This window comes from Triticum urartu, chromosome 1 (assembly GCF_003073215.2).
Source record: "Triticum urartu cultivar G1812 chromosome 1, Tu2.1, whole genome shotgun sequence".
In the NCBI taxonomy this organism is placed as follows: domain Eukaryota; kingdom Viridiplantae; phylum Streptophyta; class Magnoliopsida; order Poales; family Poaceae; genus Triticum; species Triticum urartu.
The window spans coordinates 522,033,630-522,052,721 of record NC_053022.1 but is presented as its reverse complement, the minus strand read 5'-3'; the positions used below and the strand labels follow the sequence as shown (position 1 = coordinate 522,052,721).

The following is a 19,092-nucleotide window of genomic DNA, read 5'->3' as shown; positions in this document are numbered from 1 at the left end:
GATCTTTAGTAGTTGCGGATGCTTGCTAGAGTTCCAATCATAAGTGCATATGATCCAAGTAGAGAAAGTATGTTAGCTTATGCCTCTCCCTCATATAAAATTGCAATAATGATTACCGGTCTAGTTATCGATTGCCTAGGGACAAATAACTTTCTCGTAACAAAAAGCTCTTTACTAAAACTAACTTAGTTGTGTCTTTATCTAAACAGCCCCTACTTTTTATTTACGTTCTCTTTATTATCTTGCAAACCTATCCAAAAACACCTACAAAGTACTTCTAGTTTCATACTTGTTCTAGGTAAAGCGAACATCAAGCGTGCGTAGAGTTGTATCAGTGGTCGATAGAACTTGAGGGAATATTTGTTCTGCCTTTAGCTCCTCATTGGGTTCAACACTCTTACTTATCGAAAACTATTGCGATCCCCTATACTTGTGGGTTATGAGGCACTAACTCGATTCAAATGGAAGCCATGGCGACATAATTGTATGGTAATTTGTTTTCCTCGAAAGGGGTATTGGAGATGGAAAATGTACTTGCAATTGTCCCGTGTAAGGTTATATCGGTGATTAATGTTTGATCTTTGAACCATATATACAAGATGAGATTAAATGCATATTATTTTAGATGTTTCACCTAAAGGCCCACGGCCCAGATGGGTTCTAGGCTAAAAAAATCAATACCACTCGAACTCGTGTGTGGTGTAGGCGTCACCCAAGCTTTTCTTCCAATGGTGAGTGAATGATTCAACAAAGACCATCAAAAACACCATTTTGATGCTTATTTCCAATGTATAAATCCCTCGAGTCTCTTTCAGCTCTGTCTGGTTACTCTTTGCAATGTCTTGCATAAGACAACATCAAAGGTTGTGGCAAACCAGTTAAAAAATATTCTCTCAGAAATGATATCAAAATGTCATTGCATAGTAAAAGAAACAACTAGTTCATACTAAAGTTTTTTTTAATCTTTTTATAAGTCCATGTGTCACAAAATCTTAAGTAGTTTTAATAAGATCTTTGCCATACAATCTGAACTAATATTTTCCCCGTTGTATCTAACAACATAGGAAAGCAAAAAAATTGCTCAAAGTTCACTATTATGCAACTTCAGGGCCTAGTTTTGTCAAAATAGATGAATTTTAACCAAAGTTTTTCATGATTATGTTTAAATATAAGAAATCATAAGATATGGCAAATCACATCGAAGGATTATTTTCTACTATTTAGATATACTATAGTGTGTTTGTGTTTATTTCAATAGCTGTAAGAATCTTGGTGTGTCGTAGAACATATAGACTTAATAAATATCCTGATGAGATATAGCGAGTATGACTTATTTGCTAACTAAAATTTGTCGGAATGTGTGTGGTGTCAATAAGCGGGGTCTTCTCGAATACCCTCCCTCTCCCTCTTTGGATGGTTTGTTTTTCTTTTCCTTTCACAATCAAATCTTCCCCTTCCCACTTTAGGGTTATAATTGGCTAGTGAGCATGTGTGGCTCGTCACATCAAAACGGTATTTTTAACATCTAAAAAAGGAACTGAAACCCAACCAAAGCAGATTATATTGATGTTTCCCTCGTTCAATTGTCGGTTATATTTAATCATTTAGTTGCATCGAGTGCTAAATGATCAGGGGTAAACACACAAAATGACACCCTCTCCGATCTTTTACTTCATATGTTAGGTATGTATTAAGTCATATGTAAAGTTTGATCAAATTTATACACTAGTTAAACATAATATGAAAAATATACTAAATTATGATATTGATGTATCCACTTTTAGTAATGTGATAAGAAGAATATATGTATCCACTTTGTGTATCTATCTGTTGTAGTAGATTAACATTGATGTATGTGGTGAGAACTAACATGTTGAAATGAGCCATAATATTTGCCGGTCGTTTACAATTGAACTTATATTAAACATGTGCACTAAACCTGTCTGGTGCGAGATATGCCGATGTGAACTATGATGATCTACTAATTGTGTTTTAATTTGAAGAGTTAGATTATTTACACGCCGCGCGCACACACACACATTATTTATGAAGATTAAGTAACTTTTAGAACTAGTCAATGTACATGCAATGCACGTTAATTTGGAAGTATATTAAGTGCATGCGGATATTAAGTTGGATATTATTTACGTGTTATTATGTGATTAGCACTATATTTGACATGAAATTAACTGCATGCTAAACGTGTTGAGCGCTCGACATTGAAGCAGTCTGTGTCGTTGGATTGACATGATTTAATGACCGAGATTAATTGGATCTGCCCATCTAGGTCTTTTTATATTGGTATAGATAAAATTTGTCGGAATGTGTGTGGTGTCGATAAGCGGGGTCTTCTCTAATACCCTCGCTCTCCCTCTTTGGATGGTTTGCTCTTCTTTTCCTTTCACAGTCAAATCTTCCCCTTCCCACTTTAGGGTTATAATTGGTCAGTGAGCATGTGTGGTTCGTCACATGGAAATGGTATTTTTAACATCTAAAAAAGGAACTGAAACCCAACCAAAGCAGGTTATATTGATGTTTTCCTCGTTTAATTTGTCGGTTATATCTAATCATTTAGTTGCATCGAGTGCTAAATGATCAAGGGTAAACACACAAAATGACACCCTCTCCGATTTTTTTACTTCATATGTTAGGTACTCCCTCCGTTCGGAATTACTTGTTGCAGAAATGAATGTATCTAGACGTATTTTAGTTCTAGATACATCCATATCCAAGACAAGTAATTCCGAACAAAGGGAGTATGTATTAAGTCGTATGTAAAGTTTGATCAAATTTATACACTAGTTAAACATAATATGAAAAATATACTAAATTATGATATTGATGTATCCACTTTTAGTAATGTGATAAGAAGAATATATGTATCCACTTTGTGTATCTATCTGTTGTAGTAGATTAACATTGATGTATGTGGTGAGAACTAACATGTTGAAATGAGCCGTAATATTTGCCGATTGTTTACAATTGAACTTGTATTAAACATGTGCACTAAACTTGTCTAGTGCGAGATATGCCGATGTGAACTCTGATGATCTACTAATTGTGTTTTAATTTGAAGAGTTAGGTTATTTACACGCCATGCGCGTGCACACACACATTATTTATGAAGATGGAGTAACTTTTAGAACTAGTCAATATGTACACGTGCAATGCACGTTAATTTGGAAGTATATTAATTGCATGCGGATATTAAGTAAGATATTATTTACGTGTAGTATATTAGGTATGATATTAGCTGCACATTATATTAAGTAAGATATATCTGTTGTACGTTGATATTCGATAAGATATCAGTTACTTTTTCACGTGAATGGTAGGATATTAATTACATGGCGAATTTCATGGGATAGCGTTGAGTCAAAACGTGTTTATAACCCATGGCGGTGATGGATAATTAGAGCGTTAAACATGTTTGGTGCTCAACATTGGAGCAATTTGAACCGTTAGATAACATGATTTGACGGTGGTGGAAATGCTTTGGATCTGTCTATTTGAGTCTTTTTATATTGGTACACATATAGATAGATAGATGGGCAATAATTGCTCATTTTGGAGGGCTATATTTTTGTCAACTTTATGTAACTCTTCAGTCATGTTTTCGATGCCTATTTCTTTTAACGCGTGTTTCCTGTAGGAGTCAGCAACTATCGGCGGGATTATGTAAAACAACGAAAATGTTAAAAGTCTGACGTAAAAATTTTAACCACAGCAAATCGAACATCTTTTATGGCAAATCAAGTTGTCACAAGGATGAAAATTCCCTCTTGACAAGCACAACAAATCGTTGCAAAAAACTGAACATAACAAGGATCTGCCATGCTTGCTAAAAAGAATTGCCATCCTAAAAAAACGTTTGATTTGTCATGGCTAAGAGCCTGAAATTCGGTTTGTAGCGAAATCCTAAAACAAAGAGGGTCCCCATTTTATAGCAAGACAGTGATAACACCAGGCCAAAACCAAGAACGCTGGAAATACTGTTCGGCACTACAAATCTGCCCCGATCTGATCTACGAGCACCTTCTAACACAGAGCGAGTGTTCCCCTAACGTCTGCCTTCTAACACATCCTGCAAACCGAAGCCGCACATGCACATGCAGCGCGTCTCAAATTACTCACAAGACAGAGCTACGACCTACACGTCCAGCGACAAGAATCTGAATTGCTACTCAGTCACGGCGCAGAAACCCGAGGCACAGCAGAGCGACATGGAGCCCGACGATCAGCTCCGACCACCGCGCCGGCGACCCCAATCTGGACGCCGAGGAGTGGGCCGGCTGCGCGGCCGGCGATATCCCAGCAGCTGCCACAACCAACAAGCCGGTGTCAATGACAATGGCATTTGTACACAACAATGACAATGTACAGCCAATGGCTAAGCGCTCACCGTTGCACACGGAGCTGGTGGTGAGGTTGGCGAGGATGGTGAACGAGGTGCCGTTGGTGTAGCCGGCGTAGGAGCACGTCGTGCTCTCGCAGGCCGAGGTCGCGGACGTCGACGTGTTCCCGAGGAACAGATCTCCGCATTTCGCCGCCGGGCAGGAGGGTGTCAACCCTTGCGTCGGCTGGCAGTCCAGCCTGAATTTTTTCAGGGCATTGCCAAGTTCAGGTTTCGTCAGTTTCAGTAGCATGTACAGTATGATTTAGTAGGGACGACAAGAAGCTGACTGGCCCAGGAAGTACTCACTGCCAACTGGTGGAGCTGCAGCCGCACATGATGCAGTTGTTGGCCGTCAGGATGTAGCTCGCGTTGGGGACGCGGAGGTTGCGGTCGATGGCCGAGTTGCTAATGGCAGAAGAGCAAGCTGCACAAGTGTCACACTATGTTAAACCAGAACCCCTAAACTGAACTCTGAATGAGTATCTGTACAATTCGAACGTATATGACGTCGCTCGAAAACAACTAGTACTCCCTCCGTAAAGAAATATAACAGCATTTAGAAAGATTAACTTGCAGAAGCGTTACAATGTTCATGACAGGCTTAGCTTGATGACATCAGTTCAGTTATGTTCAGTTCAGTTAAATTCAGAAAAATAAAGAGCAGAAAGTAAACTGTAACGAGCATCTCAACTTAGAGGCATTGTCATGAGTCGGAGAACGCAAATTAACCAGGTGGCATATGTATGAACATATCGAATGACTTTGCAAATCAAAAGACAGACAGATTCTTGACTGAATTATTTTGCCCTGCTACGATCATTTAACCCGGCTAGTAGTACTACAATTCTTTTGGTCCAATTTTTTTTCTCAGAGTAAGAAGATGGATTAACCTCCTGTAATCAACCATACCATGCGAGAAATGTTAACTGTTCATAACTTCAGACTCAAGTGGCAGCATATCCAAGACTCGAATCTGAACCGAGGTATGATGATATGTGTTGCAACTTGCAAGGTAGAAAACCCCCTTTTTGCCCATCACAAGCACAACTTTTCAGGGCAAACAATCTGAAAAGCAACCTTGGGACACTGTGAAAAAGTACTACTCGTACTACAATCTACAAAGAGGATCAAGGAAAGAGATAGGACTTTCAACTTTGCGTTGGCAAAGCATCTCCATGGCATCCCTCCACTTTTACCAGCAGAAAGAACCTAGAAAGAGTTCAGAAAATGTTTGATAGATGCAGCTTCACATCAGCAACTGCCATTGCATCCTGTAATTTGTTGGATCCACCAATAATAAAGAAGTACACATATCGCACAAGCACAATGTACCATCAGTAGCAAACTATCGCAAAAGGAAGAGATATCTCTAACGGTTTATCACTGAACAACACAAAAAGAGGAGGCAAAAATGCATAGCAAAAAGGCTGAATCTTGGAGCAATGGCAAGTCAGCAACAAGAAAAGGGAGAGAGGTCTTCGTGGCGGCACTACCTCGGAGCGGTACGTCGAGGACCTGGCCGGCGAGGAGGCTCTTGGCGTCGGGCATGCGGTTGAGGGCCAGAATCGTCTCCTCCGTGGTCCCGTACTCCTCCGCAATCCCGGCGACGGAGCTCCCGGCAGGCGCGACGTACGTGAGGTGCACGACGGGCTCCCCTCCGACGGGGTCGCAGCTGCAGGGCAGCGGCACCCAGAGCTCCTGGCCGACGGCGACCCGGTTGGGGTCGGAGATGTTGTTGGCGGCGGCGATGTCGCGGTACGTGACGAGCCCCGCGAAGGCGCCGCGGGCGACGGCGTCGAGCGTGTCGCCCGCGCGGACCTTGTAGGTGGGCCGCTGGAAGGTGGCGCCGGCGCCCCCGGAGCAGAGGCAGGGCAGGCGGACGCGGACCGGGGACGGGGCCGGCGCGGTGGTGGGCGTGGAGAGCGGGAGGTCGTTGGAGGCAAGCAGCGCCCGGTGCGAGCGGAGCTGGAAGAGCGCGCGGACGGCGGCCAGGGTGGTGGCGTTGGGCGGGGAGTAGGAGACGAGGGCCTGGCAGGTGGAGGCCCGCGGCGCCGTGGCGTTGCACGCGAACCGCGCCGCCGCGGCCGGGGTGGGGGACAGCACCGCGAGGGTGAGGAGGAGAAGGGCGGGGAGGGAGCAAGCGGGCGCCATTGCCGGCGTGGCGGCGAGGGGAGCTGGCTCAGCTGGAGGCTAGGGGATAGTGGGAGAGTGGGACTGTGTGGGTGGTGGTACAGTGGAGCAGCACGGGGCGGCGTGTGTGGCTTTTGTTTGGTTTGGCTGTTTAAATGTTGGGGAGGCGCAATGGCGCGGAGGTAGAGGAGGAGGAGGAGAGCGGTGCGGTGGCGGTGGTGAGCCCGTGGCGTGGGGCAGTGCGCCTGCACGGCGGCACGCGGGGGCGAGGTGGGCGGTGGGGCTCCCCGCCCCCGGACGCCGCTGGGGTGGTCATTGCCTGGTTTGACGGGTGATCCAGGCCGTGCGATTCTGGTCGCACGGTGTAGACCTGCGCTTGTAGCAGTGGGCCCCGTGCGCGCGCGTCCACCGGCCGGAGCACTTGCCGCCTGTCACGGTGGCAGGCAGGCAGGCAGGCGAGGCGCGGCCTTTCCTCATCTCCGCGTCCATTTATTGCAGTTTTCCTGGGCCAAGTTTGTACAGCACGCTGCAGCTTGTACGTACTCCCTCCGGTCTTTTTACTCTGCATATTATTAGATTGTTCTGAAGTCAATCTCATTCAATTTTAATCAAATTTATATAAAAAATTATAAAATTTACATAACAGCACCAATATCATTAGATTCATTTTGAAATATATCTTCATATTATATTTATTAGATATTATAGATGCAAATAATTTTTAATATAAACTTGATCAAATTTAGCAAAGTTTGACTTTCGGCAAATCTAATGTATAGAGTAAAAAGGATCGGAAGGAGTACTATTTCAAACAGGATGTGTGATCGTATAAGAGTATCTCCAGTTGCGTCCCCAACAGGCCCTCAGATCATCTTTTCGGCGCCTGCGCCAAAAAAATGTCTCAGCCGCGTCTCCAGGACGACGAAAAGCGCCGGTTCGGTCCTTTTTTCCATCAACGGCCGCAGGCCGAACCCGGCGCACTGGGGGGCGATCGGGGGCTCCAGCGCAAGGGAAAAGCGCGGCTGGCCCACACCGTCAGGCAAAAAGTCAAGATTTTTTTTCCCGACCCGCCTTCCACCCCCGCGCCCTCGGCCACCACTAGCTATATCCCGGCGCCGCCCGCCGCCCTTCACCGCTAGATAGCCATTCCCCGCCGGACAAATAACAGAGGTTCGCCGCGGCAGCCCCTCCAACAACAGTTGGGCGTTTCCGGCCGCCGTATCCGGCCGCGGAGGGGCAGTTCGGCAGGTGCACGCCCACCGGGCGCAAGGTGTTCGGCGATTTGCCTGCCTCGGCGATGGACTCGGATGACGAGGAAGCGCTCGCCGTGCTGCTGGAGGAGGAAGCCGAGGCCGACGTCCAGGAAGAAGAGCATCTGATGGTGCTCGCCGCCCTCACCCAGCTGCTGACGAGCAATGAAAAGTCGCGGCGAGGTGGATCGGCGCCGGGGCGGGTGAAAGCAAAAAACCGGCATCGTCTCGAAGGCTACTGCATGCTCTACTCCGACTACTTCGCCAATGTTCCACTTCACGGCGACAAAACATTTCAGCGCCGTTATTGGATGAGCCGAAAGCTCTTCCTCAGGATTGTGAATTCCATCCGGGAGTTCGACAACTACTTCAAGTGCAAAATGGATTGCACTGGCGCTCTTGGATTCACCTTCATCCAGAAGTGCACGACAGCGATGAGGATGCTTGCATACGGAGCTCCCGGTGATTCACTGGACGACTATGGGCGCATGGCCGAGTCCACCAGCATGGAGTGTTTCTACAAGTTCTGTCGGGCAGTGGTGGCAGTGTTTGGACCGCAATACTTGAGAACACCCAATGCGGAAGACACTGCTCAGATCCTAGCACAGAATGCAGTAAGAGGATTTCCTGGGATGCTTGGAAGCATCGACTGCATGCATTGGAAATGGAAGAATTGTCCATTTGCTTGGCAGGGGATGTACAAAGGCGGCAAAGGCGGTTGCAGTGTGGTACTGGAGGCGGTGGCTACACAGGACCTCTGGATTTGGCACTCCTTCTTTGATATGCCAGGAACTCACAATGACATCAACGTGCTGCAGTGCTCTCCTGTCTTTGCCAAGCTTGTTGAAGGTCATTCTCCTCCGGTGAACTTCGAGATCAATGGGTGGCACTACAATAAGGGGTACTATCTAGCTGATGGCATCTATCCGAGATGGTCGACATTTGTGAAGACGATCTCAAACCTTGTGCCAGGAGGCAAGAACGCCTGGTTTGCGAAGGTTCAGGAGGCTTGTAGGAAGGATGTCGAGCGGGCATTTGGTGTGCTCCAATCTCGATTTGTTGTTGTCCGATACCCCGCTCAGACATGGTCAAAAGATTAAATGTGGGAGATTATGATTTGTTGTGTCATCTTGCATAACATGATCATCGAGAGCGAGTAAGAAGACCCAGTGTTTGACACTGAACCATACTACAGGCAGGGTCCTCTAGCCGAAGTTTATCACTAGCTACGGCGACCCGGACTGCCTATCTCAGTATGCGTTAGGAGATCCGAGACACACAGGTGCATCATCAACTGCAGCAAGATCTGATAGAGCACCTATGGAGGCTAAAGGGCGACATCGGGCACGACATGTGATGAAATATGAGTTTTTATTTGTTGAACTATATAATTTGTATTGAATTATTTGTTGTTGTACTATTTTGTTGAAGTATTTGATTTTTCTGTGATGAAATATGTGATAAAAAAATTTATGTTGATAATTGAACGCCGAGCAACGACGAACCACGTCGAATATGGGCCTATTGTCGCCCATATGGGCCCTTTATTCGTCGAAATGGGGCTGGAAAGTGGGCCAATATCGACGCCTGGTGGCGAGCTGAGAGCGATGACTGGACGCAACCCCCCCCTCCCCAGCGGTGATTGTATAGCCGGCTCGCGCGGGGGGGGGGGGGGGGTTTTTATACGTCCTAGGGGGTCAACTGCTGAAAATGCTCTAAATAAATAAATTTCGTAAAGTTAATGTCCCCGTGACCGTGAGGCACGGCGCCTTTGGCCAGCAAGCTACTATGGCACTTGTATCTGATCGTACTCGTCACCGTTGTTTACCAAGCTTTCTCTCACACACACAAGCTGATCGACAGAGCCGGCCAGCGCATCCACGGTCAGGTCGCCCCCCAAGAGCAGAGGGTTTGTTACAGCATCGTTTATCGTTTTACCGGTGCTACGATCGATGCTGTTGGCCTCTAGGTTTGGACGGTTCGTATCACCGTGTGCGTATGGGCACGAATCTTTCTTTTCTTTGCCCGCCCGACGGACAGACAGTTTCAATGGACCCTCTTGTTTTCTCCGACTCGATCTCTCTTAGCTTGACCAGAAATGTTCATTCATCAAGAGCTTTGATCGGCCACGACGAGTTGGTCTTGTTAATTTTTTTTAGGTGAACCAGTTGGTCTTGTAGATGACTAAGAATTCCTGGGCCAATTCCTCTTTGCTAATCATCCATGCTTCAACATAAACAATCCCAACATTCTCTAGATGTCCTAGAATCTATTCCTTGATACTTAAGGCATGTCAAGCTGATAGAAACCCAGGCCAGCCGCTGAACTGCCCATGTTTTAACTGATTCTTGACCGCATAATGAGAGATTTCATACTGTTGCTCATACGGTTGGGGGTAGATATCACCAATGTTTTAACTCACAAATCAATTTCTAGACCTAGTCCTATATCTAAGGCTGGTCATAGTGGGAAATAACTTATACTAGTGTCATGCATATGACATTAGTCTAAGTTACTATAAACGATGTAGACCTAGTCCTATATCTATGTTTATAGTGCAAAGTAACATAATAGTAGTGTCGTATACGGCTTCATTTATTAGCTTGTAGACTCATCTTGTATTGGGAAACGCTATGTTGCAGTAACATATTATGTTACTACTTCTCATTAACTAATTGCCATATAAGCAAAAAAAATTGGAGTGCGTTATGTTACTCGCTAGGTTACTCCCACTATGACTAGCTTAACTAACGAATTAGAATCCCTTGATCATCGCACTACTAGAAAAAGGCTATAGATTTCTTTTTAGAAAAGGAGGTAAAAAACCCGGCCTCTGCATTAATCGGTGTGTACAATCATCTTTATAACTATTCATCAAAGATCTGACAAGAACATACATCACGCCATCCGAAGCCATCACTCACACATACAAACTCGATAATGTAGAGTGCTCTCGCTCCCCATATCTAAAACCAATGTGGTCGTCGATCTATCCACATAACGTATCGGAACCTACAACAGCAAAACTAAAGCGTATGCCACATGCACACATTTTAGAAGCCGACATCATTGAACCGATGACCCATCTTCGGGAAAGAGATCATCATCACCCTTGCCAGTCCGACCATCTGTTGACACCACCACGGTGCCGAGCGACACCACCTCCCTACGCGCAAACTGCCGAGCAAATCATGGTAATCTAGAAATAGAATGGACTATTGTTATCTTCTTTTTGTTGATCCGGTATTGGAACTAAAAAGAGTATCCCGCACATGTTTCCCCAGAGGTGACCTTGTGTTATCTAACCCACGAGAGGAGAATTTCCTTGAAGGGATGGTCTCTAGCAAGCTTTTGCCGAAGTGTCAAATCCAACTTTTGACCGGATAAGCAAGCATATATTGATTCAAACACTTGTAATAAAAAGAAGGTACTGGGATGAGGTCTTAATGCTTACAACCATGTATTGGTGTTGGGATAAAAAATGATATTAGTTTGTGTTCGGGAAGTCACCCATCAAGAGGTGCTTGCTTCATTTGGAATGGCGGATGTGTCCAAATAACATCTTGACCGGCATGAGTCTTGCATCAAGAATCGGTACCGAAGGCTCTATCCGTCTCACGGGGTTGCCTCGATAATTAAGATAATAATATTAGACAAAAGCTTGGGCGTTCAATGACTACACCTCATGAATCCCCAAAGATAGGATCCATGTTACCCTACTAAACCTTACTGTCACCGGTGTTTGATATAATACTTCATGGTCCCCTTGCTCCTAGACTCACCGGTGCTCGATCTCCATGTTTCTGGGTACCTGCAGGGATGAAGATCGCCGGCAAAACAAAAGATACTTCACGATACAATTTTATTTTACACATACAAGACGTTGTGTCAAAGACTTCTGTTGATCCCATTAACAAATACCTGGGGCTGCAAGGCTCATGCCTCACCTCATACCTTACCGGACTACTCACACATGGAGATCAGATCGCGAGAAGAAATCATTGAAGTACACATCTTGAGATTGATTGATTGCAATATGCTTACAATGGATGCCTTATGCGATGCACGATTACATGAACTAGATGAGAGAGGGCTATGGTGGTGGAGATGGCTATGGAGGTGAAAATGGTGGCGGCTAGGGTTTGTGGATGAAGATGATGATGAACGGGTTCTGGTTGTGCTCGATGCTCCTCCTTTGCTCCGTCTGTTGACATTTCGACGGGGTCCCCTTAATAAAAGTTGTTCCGGTGGATGAGCTACCTCGATTTCCATGCCAAACGATTGCTCATGCAAGCGCTCGTGGTCGCATGGCATGTCGTTTTTCGCTCTAGAGTCCTATGACGCTTCCTGGTGATTCATTTCTTCTCCATTTTCCTTCCTTTCCTTTCTCCCACATGATATCTTCCCTTTTCAGCCCAATTCCGGTGGAAAAAATATTAAAGAAAGGATTTGTAAAATCCTTTGCATTCATTAGCCATTAGTGGCGATATCGGAGTGAATACCTCTCTTTTAGTGAAATATCTCGGTTTAAACAAGGTTGAAATGAGAGTAAAAATATCACTCATCAACTCCCCAACCTTAAACTTGATCGTCCTCGAGCAACATGGAGAGAAATCCGAATCATAAGGAACTCAATTGTTTAAACCGAAATAACGAGAAGGTTTTGGTTCACTTACGATCGGTATGCCTAGATAGCCCTCCACTTCTTGACCTGAAAACTTATCATAGATATAGCAGTGGCATGGTTATAGTGCAAGTGTTATTGAGGCAAACATAATCAACGCAAGTTTCTATTCCCACGAGATCCCATCTGGAGGCCTTCTCCGGTACTCCGTCGGAGGGGGAATCGATCACGGAGGGGCTCTACATCAAACTTGCTGCTATTTCGATGATGTGCGAGTAGTTTACCACAGACCTACAGGTCCATAGCTAGTAGCTAGATGGCTTCTTCTTTCTCTTTAATCTTCAATACAATGTTTTGCTTGATGTTCTTGAAGATCTATTCGATGTAATGACTTTTTGCGGTGTGTTTGTTGGGATCCAATGAATTGTGAGTTTATGATCAGATCTATCCATGAATATTATTTGAGTTTTCTTTGAACCCTCTTATGCATGATTGTTATAGCTTTATATTTCTCTCCGATCTATTGATTTGGTTTGGCCAACTAGATTGATTTTTTTGCAATCGGAGAGGTGCTTTGTGATGGGTTTGATCTTGCGGTGCTCAATTCCAGTGACAGAATGGGACATGTCACGGATTTGCATTGTTTCCATTAAGGATAAAAAGATGGGCTTTATTCATGCATAAGTTTACTTTGTCTACATCATGTCATCTTGCTTAAGGCAGTATTCCGTTCTTTATGAACTTAATACTCTAGATGCATGCTGGATAGCGGTCGATGTGTGGAGTAACAATATTAGATGCAGGCAGGAGTCGGTCTATTTGTCTCGGACGTGATGCCTATATACATGATCATTGCCTTGGATATTATGATGATTATTTATTTTTCTACCGATTGCCCAACAGTAATTTGTTTATCCACCGCATGCTATTTTCAAGAGAGAAGCCTCTAGTGAAAACTATGGCCCCCGGGTCTACTTTTTATCATATATTAAATCAAAATTACCTTGATGCAGTTTTTCTTTCTTTCTTTCTTTCATTTTGTGTCTTAATTATCTACCTATCACCATAAAATTCTTGCAAGTAACCACCAAGGGATTGACAACCCCTTGTTCGTGTTCAGTGCAAGGATTTGTTATTTTGTGTGTAGGTACTGCTAACAAGATGTTGCGTGGTACTCCTACTAGATTGATAACCTTGGTTCTTAACTGAGGGAAATATTTATCTGTGCTATACTGCAGCATCCTCTCCTCTTCAAGGAAATTCCAACACAGCTAACTGATGGTAGCTGGAACTACGTCGGTATTTCCCTGGAGAGTGTGACGCCCCCAATTCGATCGTACACTAATCATACACGCAAACGTGTACGATCAAGATCAGAGACTCATGGGAAGATATCACAACACAACTCTACAAATAAAATAAGTCATACAAGCATCATATTACAAGCCAGGGGCCTCGAGGGCTCGAATACAAGAGCTCGATCATAGACGAGTCAGCGGAAGCAACAATATCTGAGTACAGACATAAGTTAAACAAGTTTGCCTTAAGAAGGCTAGCACAAACTGGGATACAGATCGAAAGAGGCGCATGCCTCCTGCCTGGGATCCTCCTAAACTACTCCTGGTCGTCGTCAGCGGGCTGTACGTAGTAGTAGGCACCTCCCGAGTAGTAGTAGTCGTCATCGACAATGGCGTCTGGCTCCTGGGCTCCATCGTCTGGTCGCAGCAATCGAGTAGAGAAAAGGGGAAAAAGGGGGAGCAAAGCAACCGTGAGTACTCATCCAAAGTACTCGCAAGCAAGGAGCTACACTACATATGTATGCATTGGTATCAAATGGAAAAGGGGGTATCATATGTGGACTGAACTGCAGAATGCCGGAATAACAGGGGGGTAGCTAGTCCTTTCGAAGACTACGCTTCTGGTAACCTCCATCTTGCAGCAGAGGAAGAGAGTAGATGGTAAGTTCACCCAGTAACATCGCATAGCATAATCCTAACCGATGATCCTCCCCTCGTCGCCCTGTGAGAGAGCGATCACCGGTTGTATCTGGCACTTGGAAGGGTGTGTTTTATTAAGTATCTGGTTCTAGTTGTCATAAGCTCAAGGTACAACTCCAAGTCGTCCTGTTACCGAAGATCACGGCTATTCGAATAGATTAACTTCCCTGCAGGGGTGCACCACATTTCCCAACACGCTCGACCCCCTTTGTCTGGACACACTTGTCGGGGTCATGCCCGGCCTCGGAAGATCAACACGTCGTAGCCCTACCTAGGCACAACAGAGAGGTCAGCACGCCAGTCTAAATCCTATGGCGCAGGGGTCTGGGCCCATCTCCCATTGCACACCTGCACGTTGCATACGTGGCCAGCGAGCAGACCTAGCCTCCCTTATACAAGAGCAGGCGTTCCAGTCCAACCCGGCGCGCGCCGCTCAGTCGCTGACGTCACGAAGGCTTCGGCTGATACCACGACGTCGAGTGCCCATAATTGTTCCCACGTAGTTGGTTAGTGCGTATAGGCCAGTAGCCAGACTCAGATCAAATACCCAGATCTCGTTAAGCGTGTTATTTTGAAGTAACCGCGAACGCCGACCAGGGCCAGGCCCACCTCTCTCCTAGGTGGTCTCCGCCTGCCCTGTCGCTCCGCCTCAAAGTAACAGTCGGGGACCGTCGGGAACCTAGGCCCACCACTACCTGGGTGGAACCACCTGCCCCTTCAGCCCCCAACATCGGAATCACTTGCGGGTACTCAACGAGCCAACCCGACTTTAGTCACCACCTGTATAGTATGTATCTATAGTATATACCCGTGATCAACACCCGACGTGATCACGACCCGATAGTATAGCATGGAAGACAGACAAGAATGTAGGGCCACTGATGATAAACTAACATCCTATACTAAGCATTTAGGATTGCAGGTAAGGTATCAACAGCTGTAGTAATAATGACAGGCTATGCATCAAAATAGGATTAACGGAAAGCAGTAACATACTACACTACTCTAATGCAAGCAGTATAGAGAAGAGTAGGCGATATCTGTATTGGAAATATGCCCTAGAGGCAATAATAAAATGGTTATTATTATATTTCCTTATTCATGATAATTGTCTATTGTTCATGCTATAATTGTGTTATCCGGAAATCGTAATACATGTGTGAATATATAGAGCACAACATTTCCCTAGTAAGCCTCTAGTTGACTAGCTCGTTGATCAATAGATGGTTACGGTTTCCTGACCATGGACATTGGATGTCATTGATAACGGGATCACATCATTAGGAGAATGATGTGATGGACAAGACCCAATCCTAAGCATAGCACAAGATCGTGTAGTTCGTCTGCTAGAGCTTTTCTAAGTGTCAAGTATCATTTCCTTAGACCATGAGATTGTGCAACTCCCGGATACCGTAGGAGTGCTTTGGGTGTACCAAACGTCACAACATAACTGGGTGGCTATAAAGGTACACTACAGGTATCTCCGAAAGTGTCTGTTGGGTTGGCATGAATCGAGACTGGGATTTGTCACTCTGTATGACAGAGAGGTATCTCTGGCCCCACTCAGTAATGCATCATCATAATGAGCTCAGTGTGACTAAGCAGTTGGTCATGGGATGATGTGTTACGGAACGAGTAAAGTGACTTGGCGGTAACGAGATTGAATAAGGTATTGGGATACCGACGATCGAATCTCGGGCAAAGTAACGTACCGATTGACAAAGAGAATTGAATACGGGATTGATTGAATCCCCGACATCGTGGTTCATCCGATGAGATCATCATGGAATACGTGGGAGCCAACATGGGTATCCAGATCCCGCTGTTGGTTATTGGCCAAAGAGGTGTCTCGGTCATGTCTGCATGGTTCCCGAACCCGTAGGGTCTACACACTTAAGGTTCGGTGACGCTAGGGTTGTAGAGATATTAGTATGCGGTAACCCAAAAGTTGTTCGGAGTCCCGGATGAGATCCCGGACGTCACGAGGAGTTCTGGAATGGTCCGGAGGTAAAGATTTATATATAGGAAGACTAGTTTCGGCAACCGGGAAAGTTTCGGGGGTCACCGATATTGTACCGGGACCACCGAAAGGGTCCCGGGGGTCCACCGGGTGGGGCCACCTATTCCGGAGGGCCCCATGGGCTGAAGTGGGAAGGGAACCAGCCCCTGGTGGGCTGGTGCGCCCCCCTTGGGCCCCCCTGCGCCTAGGGTTAGAAACCCTAGGGGTGGGGGCGCCTCCACTTGGCTTGGGGGGCAAGCCATCCCCTTGGCCGCCGCCCCCCATCTAGATGGGATCTAGAGGGGCCGGCACCCCCCGGCCCCTATATATAGTGGAGGGGAGGGAGGGCAGCCGCACCCAAGTCCCTGGCGCCTCCCTCTCCCTCCGTGACACCTCTCCCTCTCGTTGGTGCTTGGCGAAGCCCTGCCGAGATCCCGCTGCTTCCACCACCACGCCGTCGTGCTGCTGGATCTCCACCAACCTCTCCTCTCCCCTTGCTGGATCAAGAAGGAGGAGACGTCTCTCCCAACCGTACGCGTGTTGAACGCAGAGGTGCCGTCCGTTCGGCGCTCGATCGTCGGTGATTTGGATCACGACGAGTACGACTCCATCAACCCCGTTCTCTTGAACGCTTCCGCTCACGATCTACAAGGGTATGTAGATGCACTCCTCTTCCCTCGTTTCTAAATGACTCCATAGATTGATCTTGGTGATGCATAGAAAAATTTTAAATTTCTGCTACGTTCCCCAACAGTGGCATCATGAGCTAGGTCTATGCGTAGTTTCTATGCACGGGTAGAACACAAGTTGTTGTGGGCGTTGATTTTGTCAATTTACTTGCCATTACTAGTCTTATCTTGATTTGGCGGCATTGTGGGATGAAGCGTCCCGGACCGACCTTACACGTACGCTTACGTGAGACTGGTTCCACCGACTGACATGCACTAGTTGCATAAGGTGGCTAGCGGGTGTCTGTCTCTCCCACTTTAGTCGGCTCGGATTCGATGAAAAGGGTCCTTATGAAGGGTAAATAGAAATTGGCATATCACGTTGTGGTTTTGGCATAGGTAAGAAACGTTCTTGCTAGAAACCTATAGCAGCCACGTAAAAACTTGCAACAACAATTAGAGGACGTCTAACTTGTTTTTGCAACATATGCCGTGTGATGTGATATGGCCAAAAGGATGTGATGAATGATATATGTGATGTATGAGATTGATCATGTTCTTGTAATAGGAATCACGACTTGTATGTCGATGAGTATGACAACCGGCAGGAGCCATAGGAGTTGTCTTAATTTATTTATGACCCGCGTGTCAACATAAACGTCATGTAATTACTTTACTTTATCGCTAACCGTTAGCCATAGTAGTAGAAGTAATAGTTGACGAGACAACTTCATGAAGACACGATGATGGAGATCATGATGATGGAGATCATGGTGTCATGCCGGTGACGACGATGATCATGGCGCCCCGAAGATGGAGATCAAAAGGAGCAAAATGATATTGGCCATATCATGTCACTATTTGATTGCATGTGATGTTTATCATGTTTTACATCTTATTTGCTTAGAACGATGGTAGGATAAATAAGATGATCCCTCACAATAATTTCAAGAAAGTTTTACCCCTAACTGTGCACCGTTGCTAAGGTCCGTTGTTCCGAAGCACCACGTGATGATCGGGTGTGATAGGTTCTAACGTTCGCATACAACGGGTGTAAGCCAGATTTACACACGCAATACACTTAGGTTGACTTGACGAGCCTACCATGTCAAGACATGGCCTCGGAACACGGAAGACCGAAAGGTCGAACATGAGTCGTATAGAAGATACGATCAACATGAAAATGTTCACCGATGATGACTAGTCCGTCTCACGTGATGATCGGACACGGCCTAGTTGACTCGGATCATGTATCACTTAGATGACTAGAGGGATGTCTATCTGAGTGGGAGTTCATTAACAATTTGATTAGATGAACTTAATTATCATGAACATAGTCTAAAATCTTTGCAATATGTCTTGTAGATCAAATGGCCCACGCTAATGTTGTCCTCAACTTCAACGTGTTCCTAGAGAAAACCAAGCTGAAAGACGATGGTAGCAACTATACGGACTGGGTCCGAAACTTGAGGATCATCCTCATAGCTGCCAAGAAAGCATATGTCCTTGAAGCACCGCTAGCTGAAGCACCACCCCCAGCAAACCAAGACGTTATGAACGCTTGGCAGTCCCGTGTTGATGATTACTCCCTGGTTCAGTGCGGCATGCTTTACAGCTTAGAACCAGGGCTCCAAAAGCATTTTGAGCAACACGGAGCATATGAGATGTTCCAAGAGCTGAAAATGGTTTTCCAAGCTCATGCCCGGGTCGAGAGATATGAAGTCTCCGACAAGTTCTACAGTTGTAAGATGGAGGAGAATAGTTCCGGCAGCGAGCACATACTCAAAATTTCTGGGTTGCACAACCGCTTGTCTCAGCTGGGAGTTAATCTCCCGGATGATGCAGTCGTTGACAGAATCCTTCAGTCGCTCCCACCTAGCTACAAGAGCTTTGTGATGAACTTCAATATGCAGGGGGTGGAAAAGACCATTCCTGAGGTATATTCGATGCTGAAATCAGCGGAGGTGGAAATCAAAAAGGAACATCAAGTGTTGATGGTGAATAAAACCACTAAGTTCAAGAAAGGCA

General features: G+C 45.7%; 1 protein-coding gene across 1 annotated transcript; it reads right to left on the bottom strand.

Annotated features, from left to right (window-relative positions):
* Positions 1-3,919: 3,919 nt before the first annotated feature.
* On the bottom strand, positions 3,920-6,687 carry LOC125537322 (chitin elicitor-binding protein-like). The gene is made up of 4 exons (XM_048700620.1): positions 5,890-6,687; positions 4,703-4,820; positions 4,403-4,593; positions 3,920-4,318 (listed from the first exon to the last, which is right to left on the bottom strand). Exons 1-4 carry the CDS (start codon positions 6,545-6,547, stop codon positions 4,185-4,187), a joined length of 1,101 nt encoding a protein of 366 aa, XP_048556577.1. The 5' UTR covers positions 6,548-6,687; the 3' UTR covers positions 3,920-4,184.
* Between the last annotated feature and the right edge of the window lie 12,405 nt (positions 6,688-19,092).

What these genes read in the sequence shown, in the direction of transcription:
- LOC125537322 (XM_048700620.1), bottom strand. Translation starts at nt 6,547, where the DNA reads ATGGCGCCCGCTTGCTCCCTCCCCGCCCTTCTCCTCCTCACCCTCGCG. An exon ending in CCTCGACGTACCGCTCCGAG is followed by an intron (nt 4,821 to 5,889) that starts GTAGTGCCGCCA and finishes ACACTTGTGCAG; the next exon opens with CTTGCTCTTCTGCCATTAGC. An exon ending in CACCAGCTCCGTGTGCAACG is followed by an intron (nt 4,319 to 4,402) that starts GTGAGCGCTTAG and finishes TGGTTGTGGCAG; the next exon opens with CTGCTGGGATATCGCCGGCC.